The following is a 24,001-nucleotide window of genomic DNA, read 5'->3' on the forward strand; positions in this document are numbered from 1 at the left end:
GTTAGTGTTTGAAGAGTGGTTTCTGTAAAGTGCAGTAGCCAAGTGAAGCACCCCAACATACACGGGTGTGTGTCCTACGTTCACCTCTAGAAAAGCTAGGCAAGAATACTGGAGAGGAGAAGGAAATGGCAACCCACTCCAGTATTCTTGCCTAGAGAATCCCAGGGATGGGGGAGCCTGGTGGGAGAAAAGATTTATGTCTGCAAAATAAGGGTTCTTCATATGTTTCCTGCTAGATTTTATTGTCAAGACATTCGAGCCTATGACATTTTATTTGGCGATATAACACGGCCTGCTCAAGCAGAAGACCTGTATGAAGTTCTTGACTCCTTTACTGAGAAGTATGAAAGCGAAGGACAACGAGTCAATGCCAGAAGAGCCGCCCGGGAGCAGAAGGCGGCTTCGGTGATGCTGGGTTTCTCTATTTTTCTTAGTAGCTGCAGAGAATTTCTTCATATAGAAGAAATTCTGTCTATTCTGTCTTTGATATTGGGTTTCCCAGGTGGCTCAGTCCATAATCTGCCTGCAATGTGGTGGACCTGGGTTCCATCTTGAGCCAGGGAAGACCCCCTGGAGGAGGGCATGGCTACCCCTCCAGTATTCTCGCCTGGGCATTTCTTTGGACGCAGGAGCCTAGTGGGCCACAGTCCGTTCGGTCACAAAGAGGTGGACGGGACTGACCGACTAACACACACATCCTTCATATCCGATTCTAAACACCCTACTAAACTTCCTTGTAATTTCATTTGCATACAGTTCTTGTGAAAAATGTCATAAAACCTTGACAATCATCTATACAAATTTCAGGAAGAAACGCAGTTTTCTTTGATTGCCTTTCTGCGAGGATAGACCTTTATAATACTAATTAATAATACTAATAACCGCTGCTGGCCTGGTGCCTTGATGCGCGGAGAGCCTTCTGCGCTGGGTTCATAGCTCCACTCGGCCCATCGAGGTCTCCTCCTGCGCAGTGGCGGGGCCGGGAGGAGGGACACTTCCGGCTGCAGAAGCGCGGCCCCTGTGGTCACCCTCCGGTTGTCCAGTTCAACCAGGGGTGGCCCGGAGCAGCGTGTGTGCTCTGCTAATGAGAGCAGGGGCTAGCGTTCACATGTACACACACTGGCGGGGGTGGTACATGTGCTCCTGAGTAAAAACAGTTTTAAAATCATGTGCATTTTTCCTGCTCTTCCCAGGCTAAATTGCCTCCAAAACCATCGTCAAGACCACAGCAATCGTCTGCACAAGTACAGCTGAGTTCTGGCTCTCAAAGTAAGTGTTTTTGTTGCAATTCAAATACAGTTATAATTAAGTAATTATGAAATATTATTAAGAAATCAAAAGTTATAGCTTTAGAGTCCAATAGAAGAACTGATGCATATTAAAGAGAAAAAAAAAAATGCTTGGCCTCTTCTAAACACATGAGTCTAATTGTCATTCCTGTCATTTGTGAAAATGTTTATTCTCATTCAGAAAATGCTTTTTCCAGTGACAGATTTACCTTTAAAGTTTTTCTCTCTCCTCTCCTTTTTTTTTTTTGCATCTCTTCCAAACACTGTTATTCTGCTGATTTGAAATGGAAGCAATAAACCTGTTTTTCTCATATACACATAGATTTATATTTCTGAATATTGATTTTACCATACATTCTTGGAAGCTCAGGTTTTCACAAAATAGAAACCCTATTTTCTAGGGTTGCTAAATAGCTCAGGGTTGTAAAATAGAATAAATTCATAAAGCATCAGGTTTTTGGCCTTTACTCCTCTTTCCATTACTCATTTTTATGACAGTCACTTTTGGAATTCTGGTTTTCATGTACAGAGGCTTCCAGTAAATAGCAATGTAGTAAAGTAGGCAATGTTCCATACAATAAATAACTATTATGCAAGTGGCATTGTGCTGTGGCTTTTAAGAGCACAGTGATGAAGCTAACTTATCTCCTGCCTTTAAAGAACTTTCCTTCTAGGAGCAGAGAGATGACATGTGGAAAAGTAACTACAATTACAGGAAGACGTACCATGAACCCTCGAATAATGCAAGGGTCTGAGGCACCAACCCCTCTAGCCAAAGTCAAATATATATATATATATATAACTTTTGACTCCCCCAAAACTTTACTAATAGCCCACAGCTGCCTGGAAGCCTTACTGATAACATAAACAGTTGATTAACACATATTTTGTAAGTTATATATGTTACCTACTGTATTCCTATATAAAGTAAACTAGAAAAAATATTAAGAAAAGTATAAGGAAATGAAAATATATTGATGGTACTGTACTGTATTTATTTATACCAGAAGTTTGCACCATCTGTTCACAAGATGAATTGTCTGTCAGTACCCAAGTCCATATTGTCCTAAGTGACACAAAACACTGGGAATGTTATATGTAATACTAACATAAAAAATTAATAGGAAAAAGAAATTCGCGTTTACAGATATAATGGTTCATGAATTGATAAAAATAAGCAGCAATATGATTGCTTTATGGTAGCTTAGCTTATATACTGATGAATGAAGAACTGTAAAGTTTTTCTGGCATACAGTATTACAGCCATATTCATAATAAATATTAGAAACATTGATACATTTTTTTAAAACCACTTACATGTGATGAAGACTGATAGTTTCTACAAGAAGAGAGAGAGAGGCATGCTATACAGTAATGTAATTCTTTGAAAGCCAAGTTATTCAACGGTAAGAAAACTAGCACGTTGTTAATTTTGCATCGCATGTGACTCGTCTCGGCCTGTGGAGGATAGCCTGTCCACTTCTCCACAAGTCTTGCACACAGTGCGCTACGTGCTGAACACTGGGCGATGCTGGTGATGACAGAGCCCTCTCACAGTTACTCGATTTTCACAGGGGGACATGCGCATACACAGCAGAGAAGTTTGTTAACTGAATGACATGATGATTATTTACTATTCATTAAGTGAAGGTGGATCATCACAGAGGATCATCTTCATGTTGAGCAGGCTGAGGAGAAGGAGGGGGAAGAGGATGGGGTGGTCCTGCTGCCCCAGGGGTGGCAGAAGTGGAGCGGGGCAGGGGGGAAGAGAGGCAGGCACCCTCGATGTCCCTTTATGGAAATACATCATAATTTCTGTCTGACTTTTCTGCCTTCTCATTTCTCTAAGAATGTGTGTGCAGGGTCCCCGTCCTCCTTCCACTGTTTGCTTTAGTTTCAGTCCCTGTATCATACGAGAGCCATGTTGAAAAAGAAGTTTAAAAGCAGTCTTGAATAAGCAGGGGCTTCCCGGTAGCTCAAGCATTAAGGAATCTGCCTGCCAATGCAGGAGATGTGAGAGACTCAGGTTTGACCCCTGGGCGGGGAAGATCACCTGGAGAAGGGCGTGGCAACACACCCCAGTATTGTCGCCTGGAGAATCCCATGGGCAGAGGAGCCTGGCGGGCTGCAGTCCTTGGGGTCACAGAGAGTCGGACACGACTGAGCGACTGCTGCTTTCGCTCTCACTTGAATAAGCAGAGCCCTCCACCAGATTGTCTGATGTCAGTTTGTCTGGCACTGCTCCTGCATCTTTTTCCTCATTGTCTGGCACTGATTCAAGAGCTCTCATCTGCATCAAGTCATCTTTTGCTAATTCCTCTGATGTGGTGTCCATTAGCTCTTGAAAGTCTCCAAGATCCATATCTTGAGACCCTTCACAGCCACCCTTCCCCCACCTATTTTGCTGTATTTGCAATCTGTTTCCTGATTCCCTTGATTGGCTCTATTGTAAATTCTCTGAAGTCATGTATGACATCTGGAACAGTTTTCTCCAGCAGGAATTTATTGTTGCAGGCATGATGGCTTTCATGGCTTTTTCTATAAGAAATGGCATCGTCAGTGGTGTAATCTTCCAGACTTGCATACTGTTCTCGCTCTAGGCATTCTCTTCCATAGCATCAGCAGTCCTTTGTGTAGAGTACCATGTGTAGTGAGCCTTTAAAAGTCCTGATGATCTAGAGGTTTGAAATAGAGATGTGTTTGAGGCCAGCAACACCACTTGGTGGTCTATTCATGGAGCTGAACTTGCGGGGTTCTTGGGTGGCCAGGGGCATTGTCCAATATCAAAAGAACTTTAAACGGCAGTCCCTTAGTGGCACAGTACTTCCTGATGTCAGGGACCAAAAAAAGAAAAAGAGTTGTCATGATCCAGGCCTTCTTTTTGCACAACCAAAGGTTGTCAGCTTGTGTTTATCTATTCCCCTTCTAGGCTGGGGGTTAGCAGTTCTATAGAGGCAGGCAGACCTGGTCATGAACTCCAGTGCCTGTGCTCAGAAGAGTAGAGCTTGTCTGTCTCTTCCTGCCTTAAATCCTGGTGCTCACTTCTGTTCCTTACTGATAAATGTCCTTGGTTGCAATTTTCCCAGAATAGGGTAGTTTCATCTGCATTAAAAACTTGTTCAGGCAAATATTCTGTCTTGTCAATGATTTTCTTAATGGTGTCTGGGACTTGGCTGTTGCCTCTTGGTCAGCAGAAGCTGCTTCTTCTTCTGCCATTTCTTATCTTCTGTTATCTTGATGTTACTTAAGCCCAACTTCTTACTAAAATTATCAAAGCAAACTTGGCTGGCATTTAGTTCTCCAGTTTTAGATCCTTCACCTTCTTTCTGCTTTAAGTTGTCATATAATGACTTTGCTTTTTCTCAAATCTTATTACAGTCTATTGCGCCCATGTAAAAACTGCATTTGCAATATAAGATAAAAAGGTATTTCACAAAAGATGCAACGTTTCTGTGCCTGTTAGTGTAGCTGCAGCAACAACTTCATGGATTTCCTTTTCTCTTTTAAAAACGGTTCTTGCACTGAATTTATTTATGTTGGAATGGTGGGCAGGTGCAGTTGCAGACCTGTTTCTACACATCAAGCAGTTCAGCTTTTGCTTGTAATGACTTTTCTCTGCTTCTTGGGAGCACTTCCAGGATCACTAGTGGTACTTTTTAATGGGTCCCTTGGTGTTAATCAAGGTTTATAGTATGATTTTAAACACAATGGAAAATACACCAGAACCATGAAAGAGAACTTATCATAGTGATACACAATTTACTGGAGAGACAGCTCGTCACGTGGAGACGATTAAGGTCAGCATCTTTGGCAGTTACTTGTAACACTCATCACCTCAGCACAGCAACAGGGGGGTGGCCACACAAGCATTCCAGGGTATAGTATGAGTACTTGTGTATGTACAATATGTACGTTCATTTATATGGTTACGACTGGTACTGCAGCCTCTCATCTGCTTACATCTGTCTCCACTGCAGATGGAGGGTGTGAGTGCATGTGCGTGACTTTTGATAAATATTAGCTCCTAGTAAAAGATCTGTGTGTATCCTACAGTGGCAAATGGTAAAACAGAATAGTATCTACACAAATTCCATGCATTCATGACACACCTAGCTTTTTCTTATTTCTTTTGATATTTCTAGGCTGTGTGTTTCATCTGAGTTTTTTCAGTTTGTGGCAAATCTCAGACAAATTTTCCAGTGTTATCAGGAAAAATCCACTTGTAAGTGAACCCACACAGTGCAACCCATGCTATTCAACGGTCAGCAGCATATGATAAGCTCTGGGCAAAGGACTCTAAGTGTCAAAGTGCTGCCAAGGCCATAAAGCTGGTCCTGCCCTCCCCCTCCGTGTTTTGTATCCATTTGCCCAGTTTTCATGCCCAGGTGAAAAGTGAGCATGAAATCCGACTCATGGCGCTCATACTGATTCCTGGCTATGCCTTTAGCTTGTCTAAATTTACCTCATCTAGGAAGAGCCTCAGGAACTAGACCTATTCTTCTTTATAGTGTGTGTGTGTGTGTGTGTGTGTGTGTGTGTGTGTGTGTGCGTGCGCGCTCAGTCACTCAGTCGTGTCTGACTCTTTGCAACCCCATGGACTGTAGCCCTCCAGGCTCCCCGTCCGTGGGGTTTCCCAGGCAAGAATACTAGAGTGGATTGCCATTCCCTCCTCCAGGGGATCTTCCCAAGCTAGGGGTCAAACCTGTGTCTCCTGCATCTCCTGCGTTGACAGGCGTGTTCTTTGCTGCTGAGCCCCACCCCACGCCCTAAACACACGCACAACTTGCCCTGTATCCTGTTCTTTTGGGATGGTGCTTTCTTCCTCCAAAGGGATGGTCTATTTTTATTTATGTTCTGGTGATTGATTTGCTTACACTGTTATTTTCAGTAGCAAGATGTGAGCATTGAATCTATTTTTAATTTAGATAGGACTGATTACATAAAATCTGACCTATGTGAATACTTCAAAATACAGAGTGTTTCTAAAATTTCCTCACTGAGGGAGTAGGTATCTATATCACACCTACATAAAAATCCTGCTGGTCTTCAATATCAGTTACTTGTCAGTGTAGATTAAAAAGCTGCTTACCTTATCTCAAGAAACTCCTCTCAGCTGACAATGGAACAATCTTGGAAGGTCTATTTCTCTTGCGTGTTCCTCCTGAGCAGGTGTTTTAGCATCTAGCCTCGTTGGTCACGGGCCCGCTGCGCCAGCCTTGGCCTGCCTGTTTGCCGCAGTGACCTCGGCTCCGGAAGCTTCCTGTCCCGGCAGGGGCTGCTCTCGCTGATCTCACAGTGCGCTTGCCAGCTCACCTGCTCGCCTGGGCACGTTTCTGCAGACTCAGCTCTATTCACCATCCACTCTTCTCCTCCCTTTACTTTTTCAGCTTCAGTATTTGTTGCTCGATTCCTGTTTTTTTCACACGCCCATTATCTTTTCTCATGTAGCATATCATGCCTGGTGGCGAACACCTGGTTTTGATTCAATAAAACCAAAGTTTAAAATTTGTATCTATTCCTAACCTTTCATTTTAAATATGACTTATTCCTAAGTGCTTTATTAAAAAACAAAATCTTAATTTTTAATTTCTTATATATCCTCACATATATAATTTTATTTAAGTGTATATGTGATTCATAAATATGGTTTTTGAAAGCATTTTTTTCTTTTTCTTTTAGGAGTCCTTGCCCTTTTCCCATTTCTCCTCTGTCCTAAACTGCACGTCACTCTCTTCCATACTCACACCAGCAAACCCATGGGAACAGTAGGAATGATGCTTCTCTCGTGCTTATAGTTCCTCCCTGTTTTCTCCATGTCGTCCACACACAAGCATGTGTACAAACGTGTGGACACACAGGCCCAATGTTTTGTGGTCGTCTCACAACAATGCTGCTGTAGTTTCATGCTTTACTACAGCTTGTTTGTTCGTGGGATTTATTTGTTCCTTTTGCTCAGCAACATCTCACGGAAATCCCTGAATCAACTGTGTTCTTGCAATTATTGGATACTTACTCCTCAGTTAATTTAATTCTTTGTAGTGGCTATTCAGTATTCCATCATGTAGATGGACATTTTTATTCAGCCACTCTCCTACTGATAGATACTAACCTTCAGCTTTCATTCCATGTGAAGCACTGTCACAGTTAATTTCTTAAGCTGTCTACATAGTGGAAAAAATTTTAAGGTAGTTTCCAGGAACAGACATGATAGGTGAAAGGATATATTTTTAAATTTTTAAGAGATTTGGTAGATTGATTTTTAAAAGTTTTTACTATTGCAGTCTTGTCAGCCATTACCCACGACCTACGCTCCCACCATGCGCACCCGTATCAGACACCTACACTCCCTACTGTGCGCACTCCTATCAAACACCTACAACACCCTACTGTGCGCACCCCACTCAGACACCTACAGGCCCTACTGTGCACACCCCACTCAGACACCTACAGGCCCTACTGTGCGCACTCCTATCAAACACCTACAACACCCTACTGTGCACACCCCACTCAGACACCTACAGGCCCTACTGTGCACACCCCGCTCAGACACCTACAGGCCCTACTGTGCACACCCCGCTCAGACACCTACAGGCCCTACTGTGCACACCCCACTCAGACACCTACAGGCCCTACTGTGCACACCCCACTCAGACACCTACAGGCCCTACTGTGTACACCCCTATCAGACACCTGCAGGCCCTACTGTGTACACCCCAATCAAACATCTACACACTGTACAGTGTATACCCCTATCCGACACCTGCACCCCCTACTGTGTACACCCCATCAGACACCTACACTCCCTACTGTGCACACTCTACTGCAACACGCCTCACAGTCATCCCTCATCACTGGTAGTGTTGGAGTGTCCTGAAGTGTTTACTAGTCTGACAGTTGGTTATATTTCCTTGTTAAGTGACTGTGTTCGTCCCTATTAGTGATTTAAATATTTTTTTCATCTTATTGCTGGTGTTTGGAATTTAGTCTTATCTTAAAAGTCTCTATTTAATTGGTTAATTTTTTTCTCTTGGAATACTTGTTGCATTTTCAACTTGTATGAGTGTTTTGTATATTAAGGGGTTTCTCATTTGGATGACAGTTGATTTCTCTAGATGTATTGTTTGTTGATCTCAGTTTTCATGTAGTTCATAATCTATATGAAATGTAAAAGTTGATATATAAAACTTTCATATATCAACATTTTAACATTTATGTAAAAATATATCTGTCACTTATTTTTTATAGATTTTGTATTTTGTAGTTGTTGTTGTTACTCAGTCATTGAGTCATGTCCAGCTCTTTGCAACCCCATGGACTGCAGCACGCCAGGCTCTGCTACCCTCCACTATCTCCTGTAGTTTGCTCAAGTTCATGTCCATTGAGTCATTGATGCTATCTAACCATCTCATCCTCTGTCATGCCCTTCTCCTTTTGCCTCCAGTCATTCCCAGGCTCAGGGTCTTTTCCAGTGAGTCAGCCCTTCAACTTCAGCATCAGTCCTTCCAATGAGTATTCAGGGTTGACTTCCTTTAGGATTGACTGGTTTGATCTCCTTGCTGTCCAAGGACCCTCAAGGTCTTTTCCAGCACCACAGTTTGAAAGCATCAGTGTTTTAGCATGGTTAGGGTCTTCTCTCCTGTACATTGCCTTCATAGTGTCCTAGGTTTTCTTGAAGCATTTCATTCTTGCAGTTATTAGATACTTACTCCTCAGTTAATTAAGAGCATTTTACCAGTACTCCTGTCAAGTACCAATATGCAGTTCTGGTTAAAGTAATATTATGTACTTATATGAACTCTATGATTTTTTAATATTAATTACAGTAACATTATATATATAGACAAATAAATTTGGCATTTGTATGATAATCTTCCTATTTTACTCTTTCCATTTGTAGAGATAATATATTATGTCTTTCCTAAGATTTCATGGTTTCTGTGCCTTTCTAGTTAAATTTATTTCTAAGTACTTTGTAATTTTGTTTTGCTGTGTGTTGAGTGGAAGACGCTTTCCCATTTATTTTCAGAGTGCTTCTTTTAATAGTTGAGAAAGCCTTAATTTGCACATATTTTGTCTTATATATGGTCACCTACCCAAAATCTCTTACTTCTCATCAGTTTTTTAAAATAGATTCTCTGATATTTATACCCTCTTCCCCACCTTGCCAATGCTTATTTCTGTATTTTTATATTCATAAACTTCTTAGGCCAGTGGCCTTCACATTGATGCACCTCTATCCTTAAGGGGTACACAGAGATGAGGAAAGCATGTGCTTACTCGCTCAGTAGTGTCCAACTCTGTGACCCCATGGACTGTAGCCCACCAGGCTCCTCTGTCCATGGAATTCTCCTGGCAAGAATACTGGAGTGGGTTGCCATGCCCTTCTCCAGGGTATCTTCCTGACCCAGGGATCGAACTTGGGTCTCCTGCATTACAGACAGATTCTTTACCAACAGAGCCACCAGGGAAGCCCTAAGGGGTACACAGAGATTGAGAAAGAGCTTCTGGGCACAGGTAATTTAAGATACAGTTTACAGATGGCTGGTTTCCACTCGTGTTCTTTGTTGAGAACATGATGTACACGTTGCCCTCTTTGTCTTCTATTCTTTCACAGTAGTTTTTTTCACACTTGAATAAGAAAAGCAAACTCCAAACTATCTTATTAATACTACTACAACATTGTCCCCAAAATGTAAGGACAATGATACAATTTGAAATATGAAAGTTGATATTAGTGTAGTTGGTAAGTCTGATGAACAGTAAATAATTTTGTAAATTAGATGAATTACATTTTTTTTTAGCTTTCAACAAAGCTGAATGGAGACCTAATGGACCGTTATCTGAATTTACAATAAGAATAGTAATTAATATTATTATTATATATGAATTATTTATAAAATCACATAGCTATCATCAAAATAAAAATTATAGTAGTAATAGTTTATTAATTAATAAGTAATATTTTATTATTGCTATTTTTTTGATGATAGATCTCTATTATGAGAATTTTTTTACCTCTATCTAAGAAGGGAAATAAAAAATTCTGTCACATTCTTACAAAATATCTTTCTTGCCCTCTCTAGTTTTTCTAAAAACCATCTTTCTTAGCATTGATATCTTTAAAAAAGAACACTGAGATACAATTTTACGTTGAAGCTATGTCATTCCATAAATAATAGTTATCCTCGGTATATGACCTAAATTCAGGTATGACCTAAATAAAATCCCTTACGATATACAGTGAAAGTGACAAATAGATCAAGGAATTAGATCTGATAGACAGAGTGCCTGAAGAACTATGGACGGAGGTTTGTGACATTGTAGAGGAGGTGGTGATCAAAACCATCTTCAAGAAAAACAAAGGCAAAGTGATTGTCTGAGGAGGCCTTACAAATAGCTGAGAAAAGAAGAGAAGTAAAGGGCAAAGGAGAAAAGGAAAGATATACCCATCTGAATACAGAGTTTCAAAGAATAGTGAGGAGAGAAAAGAAAACCTTCCTCAGTGATCAAAGCAAAGAAATAGAGGAAAACAATAGAATATGAAAGATCAGAGATCTCTTCAAGAAAATTAGAGATACCAAGGGAACATTTCATGCAAAGATGGGCTCAGTAAAAGACAAATGGTATGGACCTAACAGAAGCAGAAGGTATTAAGAAGAGGTGTCAAGAATACACATAAGAACTATACAAAAAGCATCTTAATGACCCAGATAACCACAATGGTGTGATCACTCACTAGAACCAGACATCCTGGAGTTCAAAGTCAAGTGGGCCTTAAGAAGCATCACTATGAACAAAGCTAGTGGAGGTGACGGAATTCCAGCTGAGCTATTTCAAATCCTAAAAGATGATTCTGTGAAAGTGCTGCACTCAATATGCCAGCAAATTTGGAAAACTCAGCAGTGGCCACAGGACTGGAAAAAGTCAGTTTTCATTCCAATCCCAAAGAAAGGCAATGCCAAAGAATACTCAAACGACCGCACAATTGCACTCATCTCACACGCTAGTAAAGTAATGCTCAAAATTCTCCAAGCTAGGCTGCAATAGTATGTGAAATGAGAACTTCCAGATGTTCAAGCCAGATTTAGAAAAGGCAGAGGAACCAGAGATCAAATTGCCAACATCCGTTGGGTCACAGGAAAAGCAAGAGAGTTCCAGGAAAATGTCTACTTCTGCTTCATTGACTGTGCTAAAGCCTTTGACTGTGTGGATCACAACAGACTTTGGAAAATCCTTCAAGAGATGGGAATACCAGACCACCTTACCTGTCTCCTGAAATATCCATATGCAAGTCAAGATGCAATAGTTACAACCAGACTTGGAACAAACAGACTGGTTCCAAATGGGATAGAAGTATGTCAGGGCTGTATATTGTCACCCTATTTATTTAACCTATGGACAGAGTACATCATGTGAAATGCCAGACTGGATGAAGCACAAACTGGAATCATGATTTCCAGGAGAAATATAAATATCAACCTCAGATATGCAGATGACACCAACAATAGGGCAGAAATCAAAGAGGAACTAAAGAGCCTCTTGATGAAAGTGAAAGAAGAGAATGAAAAAGCTGGATTAAAACTCAGTATTCAGAAAACTAAGATCATGACATCCAGTCCCATCACATCATGGCAAATAAATGGGGAAACAATGGAAACAGTGAGGGACTTTATTTTCTTGGGTTCCAAAATCACTGTAGATGGTGACTGCAGACATGAAACTAAAAGATGCTTGCTCCTTGGAAGAAAAGCTATGAGCAACCTAGATAGTGTATTAAAAAGTAGAGACATTACTTTGCCAACAAAGGTTCATATAGTCAAAGCTATGTTTTTTTCCAGTAGTCTTGTATGGATGTGATAGTTGGACCATACAAAAAGCTGAGCACCAAAGAATGGATGCTTTTGAACTGTGGTGTTGGAAGAGACTCTTGAGAGTCCCTTGGACTGCCAGGAGATCAAACCAGTTGACCCTAAAGGAAATCAGTCATGAATATTCATTGGAAAGACTGGTGCTGAAGCTGAAACTCCAGTACTTTGGCCACCTGATGCGAAGAACTGACTCATTAGAAAAGGCCCTGATGCTGTGAAAGATTGAAGAAGGCAGGAGAAGGGGATGACAAGGATGAGATGATTGGATAGTATCACTGTTTTGATGCACATGAGTTTGAGCAAGCCTAGCATGCTGCAGTCCATGGGGTCACAAAGAATCGGTCACGACTGAGCTACTTAAGTGAACTGAATGGTGTATATGAACCAGTTTTTGAAAGTCTAGTCCACCTGTTGAAATACATTTCAAGTAACACTTTAATGTTTAGTAAATTAATGAATTTATAATATGTTTAAAGTTTTGATCAATGTGTGCTTATAATGATCATGATAACTCAATCTATAAGAAATTATTAAATAGATGATTGTGTTATGTAAAATAAAATTTTTAAAATAAATTTATGTATAAATTCTTGTTGTAGAAATTTGCATAAGTTCAGTTCAGTTCAGTTCAGTTGCTCAGTCGTTTCTGACTCTTTGCGACCCCATGAATCGCAGCATGCCAGGCCTCCCTGTCCATCACCAACTCCTGGAGTTCACTCAGACTCATGTCCATTGAGTTGATGATGCCATCCAGCCATCTCATCCTCTGTCATCCCCTTCTCCTCACACCTTCAGTCTTTCCCTGGATCAGGGTCTTTTCAAATGAGTCAGCTCTTCACATCAGGTGGCCAAAGTATTGGAGTTTCAGCTTCAACATCAGTTCTTCCAACGAATATTCAGGACTGATTTCCTTTAGGATGGACTGGTTGGATCTTCTTGCAGTCCAAGGGACTCTCAAGAGTCTTCTCCAATGCCACAGTTAAAAGTACAATATTAATACACTGGTTAAAAATCTTTGGAACAAATGAAATGAAAATATGATTTAAAGATTAAAAATGAACAGTATATAATTTCTGATTATTAAAAACATCTTGTTGATTTTCTTAATGAATGGTGATGGGGTCAGATCACTATCATATTTAGATCCTTTTATCCAAAAAGGGAGTGATATGAATTTTAAGTAATTGACATTAAAACATGCTAAAAATACATCCTTAATCTTACATTTAACAATTTTAGGTATCAGTTTAAAAATATACATATAAATACTTCTTTAAAAACTAGATGTTAAACAAGCAAGACTGTCTGAAAATCACTGGCTTGGTGATTGCAGATTTTATTATTCTGGTAATTTTGGAAAAAGATGTATCTGTTTTCTGTGAACGTGTGATTGCAATGCCATGAATTGTAGTTTATGTGCACATGGTCATAGATATTAGACATTTACTGTCTGCCTTACATTTGGTCTATTTTCTGTGTATATTCAGGTATTCCTTTTGATTGAAAGAGGATAAAATAATTATATTTCGATCAATTAGAGTGATTTAAAATATCTGCTTATCAAGAACAGTATTTGGCATTCTTGGGTATCTTATATGTGTGTAAAGTCGCTCAGTCGTGTCCGACTCTTTGCGACTCCATGGACTGTAGGCTACCAGGGTCCTCTGTTCATGGGGATTTTCCAGACAAGAATACTGGAGTGGGTTGCCATTTCCTTCACCAGGGGATCTTCCCAACCCAGGGATCGAACCTGGGTCTCCAGCATTGCGGGCAGACGCTTTACCATCTGAGCCACCAGAGAAGCCCTGGTTATCTTATATACTATATACTAATAAGTTTTCTAAATGTTCCTCTCTTACGTATCTATTTACTTTTTGCAGGTAGCAGAAACGAATATAATCTGTATCCTGAACTTTCCAGCTATCGTGAGAGAGTTGGTAAGTAAAAATATTTCTGTTTTAAAAAGATTTGTAACCATCTTATAATCACAAACCTCCTAACTAATCTGGCAGGTTGTGAAAATATCAGTACCTCTTATTTCATTTATAGGATATTCATGTTACTTTGAGAAGCACTTCATTTAAAACATACTCTGCACAATTGGACTGATCAAACTTGATGAGGTCAGCAGATAGACTGGACCCACTTGGGAAAGGGCCATTGGGCCCTGAGGGGTTAGGGGCCTTGACTACAGCGGAGCAGAAGTGGCGTTGGCAGTGTGACTCTGGGGACTAGTGTTTCTTTTCTCAGATCCCTCTAAAGTCTGCACTTGTAGTCTAAGTGCCTGATAAATATTAGAAATGTCTCTTAAAAGGCATTGAGGGAAGATAAGAAACAAAACCCTAAGTGGGATCTGGGGACAGAGGCTCAGACTTAACACCCGTACTTTTATTCTCTGGCTGTGTGTTCCACACACTTTACTACCCATGGTTGGTCGGTTGGTTGGGTTTTGCTTTTATATTTGAGGGTAGCACAAGCTAAGTGTTTCAAACAGTAGGTAATAAGTTAATATTAATTTATTTTAGTCCTTTCTCAAAATATAAGGGATTTTGAAAAAGAAAATGCAAGGAAAGATTTAAAATCTATTTTAAAAATAAAGCTTACTTTACATTGCTGTGTGAAACCAGTTAAACTCTTACTAAGGACTTCCTTATGCCAGTCTATCAGCCTTGCAGAGAAAAGTCCCAGCCCTGTGACTCCTTGGTCCTGAGGCTTGAGTTGAAAACCCGTCTGAGCAGGACTCCTGGCCGCCCGGGCTGGCTCTCCTGGGCCTACCCACGCTGCGTGGGCACAGCGATGGTTCTCCAGGTGGTGTGTGCTTTTGCTTCGCACCTTTGGAAGCTCCTGCTACCAAGTCTTCTGGCCTCATGGTAAAATGGGATGAGCATCCATAGCCCTGTTTACTGAGGTTTTCATACCTGGAGGTCCGAACCTCCTTGGTCAGCATCCATCACCGCCCCCTGTCCGCCCTGTGACTGGCAGGGGCCCTCTGGGCCTGGCGCACAGCTCTCTGCCGTGGGGCTGTCCTGAGCTGTGTGTGCCTGAGGACTAGGCCCACTCGATGCCAGTAATGCCCCCTCCCTGAATGTGACAACCACGGATGCCCTTCATCTTTTGACTTTGCTGTTTGAGAATTGCGGGTCTCATGACCTCTCCTGGTGGCCCCATCCACCTCACTCACACTCCTATAGAGAGATCGCGGTCACCAAGGGTTGTGGATACCACCCGTATCCTGGGGCATGTGGGTGCCAGGATCGAGTCAGCTGCCCAGCTCATCACGGCAGCAAAGATGCCACGTCTAGTGCATCTTGCAGGAGACCTTCCAAGGTCTGAGATTGTTCTGAGTCATGTCTGGGGCCAGATGTGTCGATGCCATATGGGTCACATCATGCAGGCTCCACTGAGAAGTGAAATAAGACAGTGGCATCCTGTGGATGCAGACTTGCTAATTACGAGCTCAGAGCGGCTGCCAGTCACCAAAGCTGACTGTAATCTGTTTCCTGTTAAGTGTGGCCCTGATTTGGGAGAGAAAAATAACCTCTATTTGAATAAACTTGAATATTTGGATACAAAATAGTTGCTTCAAAGATCCTCCAGATTGTTTTGAAGTGTAGGAATGTAGGTCTTGAAGGCGCGTGTCCTCAGCAGGGAAGGCGCCTGTGTGTGGACACTGGCTGTTTGGGGGGCCCTCTGGGCCTTACTTCCCAGCGCTCCATGGACCCTCTTGGCTGGCCTCTTCTAATGGATTACGTGGCGGACATTAAACTTCTCCTATGGAAACAGTCCCTACTATTTACAGTAAAGAGGAGCTTTAAGTCATTTTGAGCTCGTTGAAGAGAAAGCCAGCGTCCCTACTATTTACCTTAAAGAGGAGCTTTAAGTCATTTTGAACTCGTTGAAGAGAAAGCCAGCGGGGACCTGGCACCGAGTGCGCGTGGACTGGTCCCTGCCGGGGGTGCCCGCTCTCACCCGGGCCAGCTCTGTCCTTTGTGTCCTGTGGATGAATTTTTCCAACAAGCCCTCAACTCAAGACCCTCCTGCACCCTCCTGCACCCTCCTAGAATAGAGGGATTGCCTGACTGGTGAGTGGGTGAGGAATTGGCACACCTCTGTCTGCCTGTCCTGCCTACACCCTTCACCAGCTCTGCCAGCAGCGGCCCCTCCCTCTCTGCTTCACCTCTGTGCAGAGTGGATGCCAGGAGCAGAGGGACGTGGAGCACCAGCCTCCTCCCACCCAGCAGCACCGCCTTGTCCTCTGTTGGCTCAGAACCCCTGCTTGGCCCTGAGACCCGTTTTTCCTGTTACTGTTTTATCTTCATCTTATTTCGAAACTGCAATTCAGAGGCAGTTAGACAACCTCCAGCGGGGGGAGGGGCAAAGATTGAATCTGGTCTGCAATCCCTTCTGTCTTTTCTTAAGGTCATAGTATCTTTCTTCCTCTAATTATTCGTTATAAAATATATCTCTAAAACTAAGAACAAATTCAGGGATCATCAGCAACAGATATTCCTATTATTTGTACAGTCTGGATAACTCAGTGACTCAGGAAGATAGTTTGCCTAACCAAACTACAGGGAGGGAACACAGCCCTACCCATCAGCCGGAAATTGGATTAAAGATTTACTGAGCTTGGCCTCCCCAAGCATAGCAAGACCCAGTTTTCCCCACAGCCAGTCCCTCCCATCTGGATGCTTCCACAAGTCTCTTAGAGGGCAGACAGACTGAAAACCACAGTCACAGAAAACTACCCAAACTGATCACATGGACCACAGCCTGGTCTAACTCATTGAAACTGTGAGCCGTGCTGTGTAGGGCCACCCAAGATGGACAGGTCATGGTGGAGAGTTCTGACAAAATGTGGTCCACTGGAGAAGGGAATGGCAAACACTTCAATATTCTTGCCTTGAGAACCCCTTGAACAGTATGAAAAGACAAAAAGATAGGACACTGAAAGATGAACTCCCCAGGTCAGTAGGTGCCCAATATGCTGCTGGAGAAGAGTGGAGAACTAGCTCCAGAAGGAATGAGGAGGCTGAGCCAAAGTGAAGACAGTGCCCTGTTGTGGGTGTGACTGGTGGTAAAAATAAAGTCTGATGCTGTAAAAACAATAGTGCATAGGAACCTGGAATGCTAGGTCCATGAATCAGGGTGAATTGGAAGCAAACAGGAGATGACAAGAGTGAACATAGACGTTCCAGGAATCAGTGAACTCAAATGGACTTGAATGGGCGAATTTAATTCAGATGACTATTATATCTACTACTGTGGGAAAAGGAATAGCCAACATAGTCAACAAAAGAGTCTGAAATGCAGTACTTGGGGGCAATCTCAAAAGCAACAGAATAATCTTGGTTCATTTCCAAGGCAAAGCATTGAGTATCATAGTAATCAAAGTCTATGCCCCAGCCACTAATGCTGAAGAAGCTGAACAGTCCTATGAAGACCTACAAGACCTTCTAGAACTAACACCAAAAAAAAAAAAAAAAATGTCCTTTTCATTATAGTGGACTGGAAAGCAAAAGTAATACCTGGAGTAACAGGTAAGTTTGGTCTTAGAGTACAAAATGAAAGGCAAAGGCTAACAGAGTTTTGCCAAGAGAACACACTGGTCATAGCAAACACCCTTTTCCAACAACACAAGAGATGACTCTATATATGGACATCACCAGATGGTCAATACCAAAATCAGATTGATCATATTCTTTGCAGCCCAAAATGGAGAAGCTCTATACAGTCAGCAAAAACAAGACCAGGAGCTGACTGGGGCTCAGATCATGAACTGCTTATTGCAAAATTCAGACTTAAATTGAAGAAAGTGGGGAAAACCACTAGACCATTCGGGTATGACCTAAATCAAACCCCTTTTGATGATAAGTGGAAGTGACAAATAGATTCAAGGGATTAGATCTGATAGAATGCCTGAAGAACTATGGATAGAGGTTCATGACATTGTACAGGAAGCGGTGATCAAAAACATTCCCAAGAAAATGAACGGCAAATGGATGTCTGAGGAGACCTTACAAATAGCTGAGGAAAGAAGAGAAGCAAAAGGCAAAGGAGAAAAGGAAAGATATACCTATTTGAATGCAGAGTTCCAAAGAATAACAAGGAGAGATAAGAAAGCCTTCCTCAGTGATCAGTGCAAAGAAATAGAGGAAAACAATAGAATTGTAAAGACTACAGATCTCTTCAAGAAAATTAGAAATACCAAGGGAACATTTCACGCAAAGATGGGCTCAATAAAGGACAAATGGTATGGACCTAAGAGAAGCAGAAGGTATTAAGAAAGGTGGCAAGAATACACAGAAGTGAAGTGAAGTGAAGTTGCTCAGTTGTGTCCGACTCTTTGCGACCCTATGGACTGTAGCCTACCGGGCTCCTCCATCCATGGGATTTTCCAGGCAAGAATACTGGAGTGGGTCGCCATTTCCTTCTCCAGGGGAAATTCCTGACCCAGGGATTGAACCCAGGTCTCCCGCATTGTAGGAAGACACCTTACCATCTGAGCCACAAGGGAAGCTCAGAATACACAGAAGAACTATACAAAAAACAAACATCTTAATGACCCAGATAACCACGATGGTTTGATCACTCACCTAGAGCCAGACATCCTGGAATGCAAAGTCAAGTGGGCCTTAGGAAGCATCACTATGAACAAAGCTAGTGGAGGTGGTGGAATTCCTGTTGAGCTATTTCAAATCCTGAAAGGTGATGCTGGTTAAGTGCTGCACTCAATATGCCAGCAAATGTGGAAAACTCAGCAGTGGCCACAGGACTGGAAAAGGTCAGTGTTCGTTTCAAACCCAAAGAAAGGCAATGCCAAAGAATGTTCAGACTACCACACACTTGCAAAGTAATGCTCAAAATTCTCCAAGCGAGGCTTCAACAGTACGTAAACCGAGAACTTCCAGATGTTCTGGATTTAGAAAAAGCAGAGGAACCAGAGATCAATTTGCTAACATCTGTTAGGTAATGGGAAAAGCAAGAGAGTTCCAGGAAAATATCTACTTCTGCTTCATTGCCTACACCAAAGCCTTTGACTGTGTGGATCACAACAAACTGTGGAAAATCTTTCAAGAGATGGGAATACCAGACCACCTTACCTGCTTCCTGAGAAATCTGTATGCAGGTCAAGAAGCAACAGTTAGAACTGGACATGGAACAATGGACTGGTTCCAAATTGGGAAAGGAGTATGTCTAGGCTGTATATTGTCACCCTGTTTATTCAACTTATATGCAGAGTTCATCATGTGAAATGCTGGGCTGGATGAAGCACAAGCTGGAATCAAGATTGTAGGGAGAAATATCAATAACCTCAGATATGCAGATGATACCACTCTGATGACAGAAAGCAAAGAGGAACTAAAGAGCCTCTTGAAGAAGTTGAAAGAGGAGAGTGAAAAAGCTGGCTTAAAACTCAACATTCAGGAACCTAAGATCATGGCATACTATAAAGCAATTATCCTTCCATTAAAAATACAATAATTTTTTAAGAAGGTAAAATGTACTGATGAATCCAAGTTCAATCTATTGAATGCAATTTAAGACTCCTATGGTTGCTGAAGACCCTGTGGCTTAATCTCAGTAGTGATTAAGATTGCCTGGATACAGGTTTACGAGATTCAAATCTCACCCCCTGGGCAGATCACGTAACATTTGCAGGTCTCGGGTTCATATTCTGGGGAGTGGGGTGAGAGCTCCTCCCTGGAAGTGAGGAGCAAGTGTGTTCACCACAGTGCCTGGCTCAAGGGCCCGCAGCCGCTCCACTTCCCCACGTGGAACGCCGCCTGCTGCCGTGGTGCTCACCATCCTGTGCATCCCTGATTGTGTAAGTAGTGCCTCAGGTGTGTGCACGTGCTGCAGCTAAGGTGGCTGTAGCTTCCAGAACATTCCCGCATATTCACAGGCACTCTTTTTACTTGCCTCTGTTATCCACAATGTTCGGGAGACAAGAAGGGGGAGGAGGAGTCATTGAGGGCTTTCACTAATTATGTTTGGTATGTTGAGACTGAGCTTTGTATATGGAAGTCATGGATATGGTTATTGATGAAATCATCTTCAGAGTGCCTTTTTCTTTGACACCAGCTTGCACTCTGTGTCTGACCGCGGTGAGGCTATCACGAGGGCTCTCCGCGCTTCCCCTCAGCGCCGCGCCAGAGCCAGTTTTCAGAGAGCGCAGTGGCGACCATTCGTATATGTTAACAGTCATGTGACTGCTTTGATTTTATCCAGACTGTGTCAAAACTTTATTCTTTTCATGACACACTTTTATTTCTTTAAAGTAATAAGTTAAAAGTAAATACAGTGTAAAATATAAAAATACATAGACCTTCTCTGTTTTATAGAAAACTATACCAGCAATATCACTAATATAATTATGTTAGGTATTATTTAAGTTATTTCTTTAGGAGAATTCAACTACATGGTACATGCTTTGTTAAAAGAACTGTAGCACCGTCTTGTGTGAGATACAAATTCAGTGCTTCAGTAAATGTAATTTTATTAGAGTGTTGACTATTTTCATTTCTTACTAATAGGTCAAAGTCACTTTATTTTTTATGATTATAGTATTATAGATTCAAGCAAGTAACGAGATTTAGAATTCGGTTATATACGCTTTCAGTATATCTGTACTAAGATGCGTTTAACAAGCATTTAACTGCCTAATTCATGCACAAAATTATATGAAACATGGAAATACCAGATTCCATGCAGCTGAGCACACATTAAATATCTGGTTTTAAATCTCTTATGATTCGATACAATTTATAATAGTTAATGTCTTTTGCTCATATTACCCACTCAGTCCTCAAGGTATTTTTTCTGAATACTTGTTGAAGTTCTGGTTAAACATACGTAGGCATGCTTCTTGATGTGCTAATTTGAATTTCATCTCTCTTTTGAAAGAAAGGATCAAGTATAGAAATGAAAACAGCCATAAAAGCCTAGAGGGAAGTAAGTGTCTACTGATGAAACAGCACATGCGTCTGAGCTGTAATCCACATTATCAGTGACCACAGAGCATGGTTCTTAAACTGAGTCTTGTATAAAATATCCGCTTTTACCTAATAGTGTAATTCATTGAAACTACCATGACTATTCTATTAAAATAGGGAAAACGTAATAATATTATCTTATAGACTAGACAAAATTTAAGCAGTTATAACCACAGATATTTGCCAAACACATATTTAAGTATATAATAATGTACAGTTTGGCTTGTGTAATTTAGGAAATGTTATTACCAAATATTTGCTGTTTACAAAGCAAAACATAAGGTTAATGATGTAACGAAAAGTCACGCAGACCGTGTGCTCTGGGCTCTGCTGGCCTCCCACACTAGAACCTCAAGCCCTGAGTTGCTGATTTATCTCTGCCCTACACATGCTTCCTGTCTTTCTCATAAAAATGTAAATAAACATTTTTTCTTGTTTTAGGCAATTCAAACCAGCCCATAGAAGTGACTGCACTATATGCTTTTGAAGGACAGCAGCCAGGAGATTTGACTTTTCAAGCTGGAGACAGAATCGCAGTTATATCAAAAACAGATTCACATTTCGATTGGTGGGAGGGAAAGCTTCGAGGCCGAACTGGCATTTTTCCAGCCAACTATGTTACCATGAATTAAAGTTTATATTATTTTGTTCTTTGAGAATTACAAAAAAATTAGTTCTACACTGGAGGGAATTACTATTCAGTTAAATAATGTTTAGTATAAATGTAAAGACACCTCTGTTTATTCCATAAACTTTTATCCAGTATGTAAAAGATTTTGGTTTTATATATATATATATATATATATATATGTGGTTAGCTTACATATCTTTACTTTCCATTGATTTTTTATCACATATACTATTTAATAGTTAATATCACATCTTTCTTGTGTTCATTTTCAAACATACACTAAGCCTTTGATTTGGCTGTGTATATGGTGACTTGATTGTATCTTGAGAAGCTAAGGATTAGGGTATGAATACCACTTCCTATATTTGCAAAATGACTAGAAAAGAATAAATCAGCTTAGATAGTATATTAAGTAATACTTGGAGTTGGAGATACTGACTAGAATAGTAATCCCTAAAAATTATCTCTATATCGTCAAAAATAATATATGTATGAAACATTATAAAGAATTTCAAAGAAATTCAACTATGCATTAAAAAAGATGACATCTGTTAGCTTTACTTCTTTATGAGGTGACACTCATTCATATGTAGCAGTAGAATAAAGTTATGTTGATGTGGTTCCTTTGTCTCTAAATAAATGTTTTTAAAATGCTAAGTTACTGTCTTGATTTTGTTTTTCATATTTTCTTTTTTTAACCAGAGGTCTGTGGTTGGTCTGGAGGTTAAAATCAACATCCATGACTGTTTTGCTAGCTTCTTTTTTTTTTTTCCCCAGCTTTCTTAACATGTAATTTCTTTGCACTAATCGCTGAGGAAGGCTTTCTTATCTCTCCTTGCTATTCTTTGGAACTCTGCATTCAGATGCTTATATCTTTCCTTTTCTCCTTTACTTTTCGCTTCTCTTCTTTTCACAGCTATTTGTAAGGCCTCCTCATACAGCCATTTTGCTTTTTTGCATTTCTTTTCCATGGGGATGGCCTTGATCCCTGTCTCCTGTACAATGTTATGAACCTCCGTCCATAGTTCATGAGGCACTCTGTCTATCAGATCTAGTCCCTTGAATCTATTTCTCACTTCCACTGTGTAATCATAAGGGATTTGATTTATGTCATACCTGAATGGTCTAGTGGTTTTCCCTACTTTCTTCAATTTAAGTCTGAATTTGGCAATAAGGAGTTCATGATCTAAGCCCCAGTCAGCTCCCAGTCTTGTTTTTGCTGACTATATAGAGCTTCTCCATTTTTGGCTGCAAAGAATATAATCAATCTGATTTCGGTGTTGACCATCTGGTGATGTCCATGTGTAGAGTCTTCTCTTGTGTTGTTGGAAGAGGGTGTTTGCTATGACCAGTGCGTTCTCTTGGCAGAACTCTATTAGCCTTTGCCCTGCTTCATTCTGTATTCCAAGGCCAAATTTGCCTGTTACTCCAGGTGTTTCTTGACTTCCTACTTTTGCATTCCAGTCCCCTATAATGAAAAGGACTTCTTTTTTGGGTGTTAGTTCTAAAAGGTCTTGTAGGTCTTCATAGAACCGTTCAACTTCAGCTTCTTCAGCGTTACTGGTTGGGGCATAGGCTTGGATTACCATGAGATTGAATGGTTTGCCTTGGAAATGAACAGAGATCATTCTGTTGTTTTTGAGACTGCATCCAAGTACTGCATTTCAGACTCTTTTGTTGACCCTGATGGCTACTCCATTTCTTCTAAGGGATTCCTGCCCACAGTAGTGATATAATGGTCATCTGAATTAAATTCACCCATTCCAGTCCATTTTAGTTCACTGGTTCCTAGAATGTCAACGTTCACTCTTGCCATCTCTTGTTTGACCACTTCCAATTTGCCTTGATTCATGGACCTGACATTCCATACATGACTGCTGGAAAAACTATAGCTTTGACTATGTGGACCTTTGTTGGCAAAGTAATGTCTCTGGCTTTTTAAAATGCTTTCTAGATTGGTCATCGCTTTTCTTCCAAGGAGCAAGCATTGAGAGAGTCAATTCCTAGGCAGGTTGATTAGAAGTCCAGGGGTCCCCAGGGAGAAAGGTGTTTGGAATTCTCAAGGAGGGGGAAAGGACAAACTTTTTTTCCCTCTACATTCCTTAGGATTATATAACAATAATGTATCCTGCTTGAGGACAGTTTCTGGAAAAAACCTTCTGGCTAATCCTGTAATCTTAAAATGTAAATTATGGGAGTGGGTCTAGTAAGGTCTTT

General features: G+C 41.0%; 1 protein-coding gene across 5 annotated transcripts in view; it reads left to right on the forward strand.

Moving 5' to 3' along the window:
* The window catches only part of SH3YL1 (SH3 and SYLF domain containing 1), a 62,896-nt gene extending 40,455 nt beyond the window's left edge, over positions 1–22,441 (forward strand). For all 5 annotated transcript variants that reach the window (XM_055579558.1, XM_055579556.1, XM_055579557.1 and 2 more), the window contains 4 exons: positions 237–405; positions 1,194–1,269; positions 14,038–14,094; positions 21,595–22,441. In XM_055579558.1, coding sequence (XP_055435533.1) covers positions 237–405; positions 1,194–1,269; positions 14,038–14,094; positions 21,595–21,785 — 493 coding nt within the window. In that variant the 3' untranslated portion in view covers positions 21,786–22,441. The remainder of the gene's footprint in view (positions 1–236; positions 406–1,193; positions 1,270–14,037; positions 14,095–21,594) is intronic.
* Positions 22,442–24,001: the final 1,560 nt, after the last annotated feature.

This window comes from Bubalus kerabau, chromosome 4 (genome assembly GCF_029407905.1).
Source record: "Bubalus kerabau isolate K-KA32 ecotype Philippines breed swamp buffalo chromosome 4, PCC_UOA_SB_1v2, whole genome shotgun sequence".
In the NCBI taxonomy this organism is placed as follows: Eukaryota; Metazoa; Chordata; class Mammalia; order Artiodactyla; family Bovidae; genus Bubalus; species Bubalus kerabau.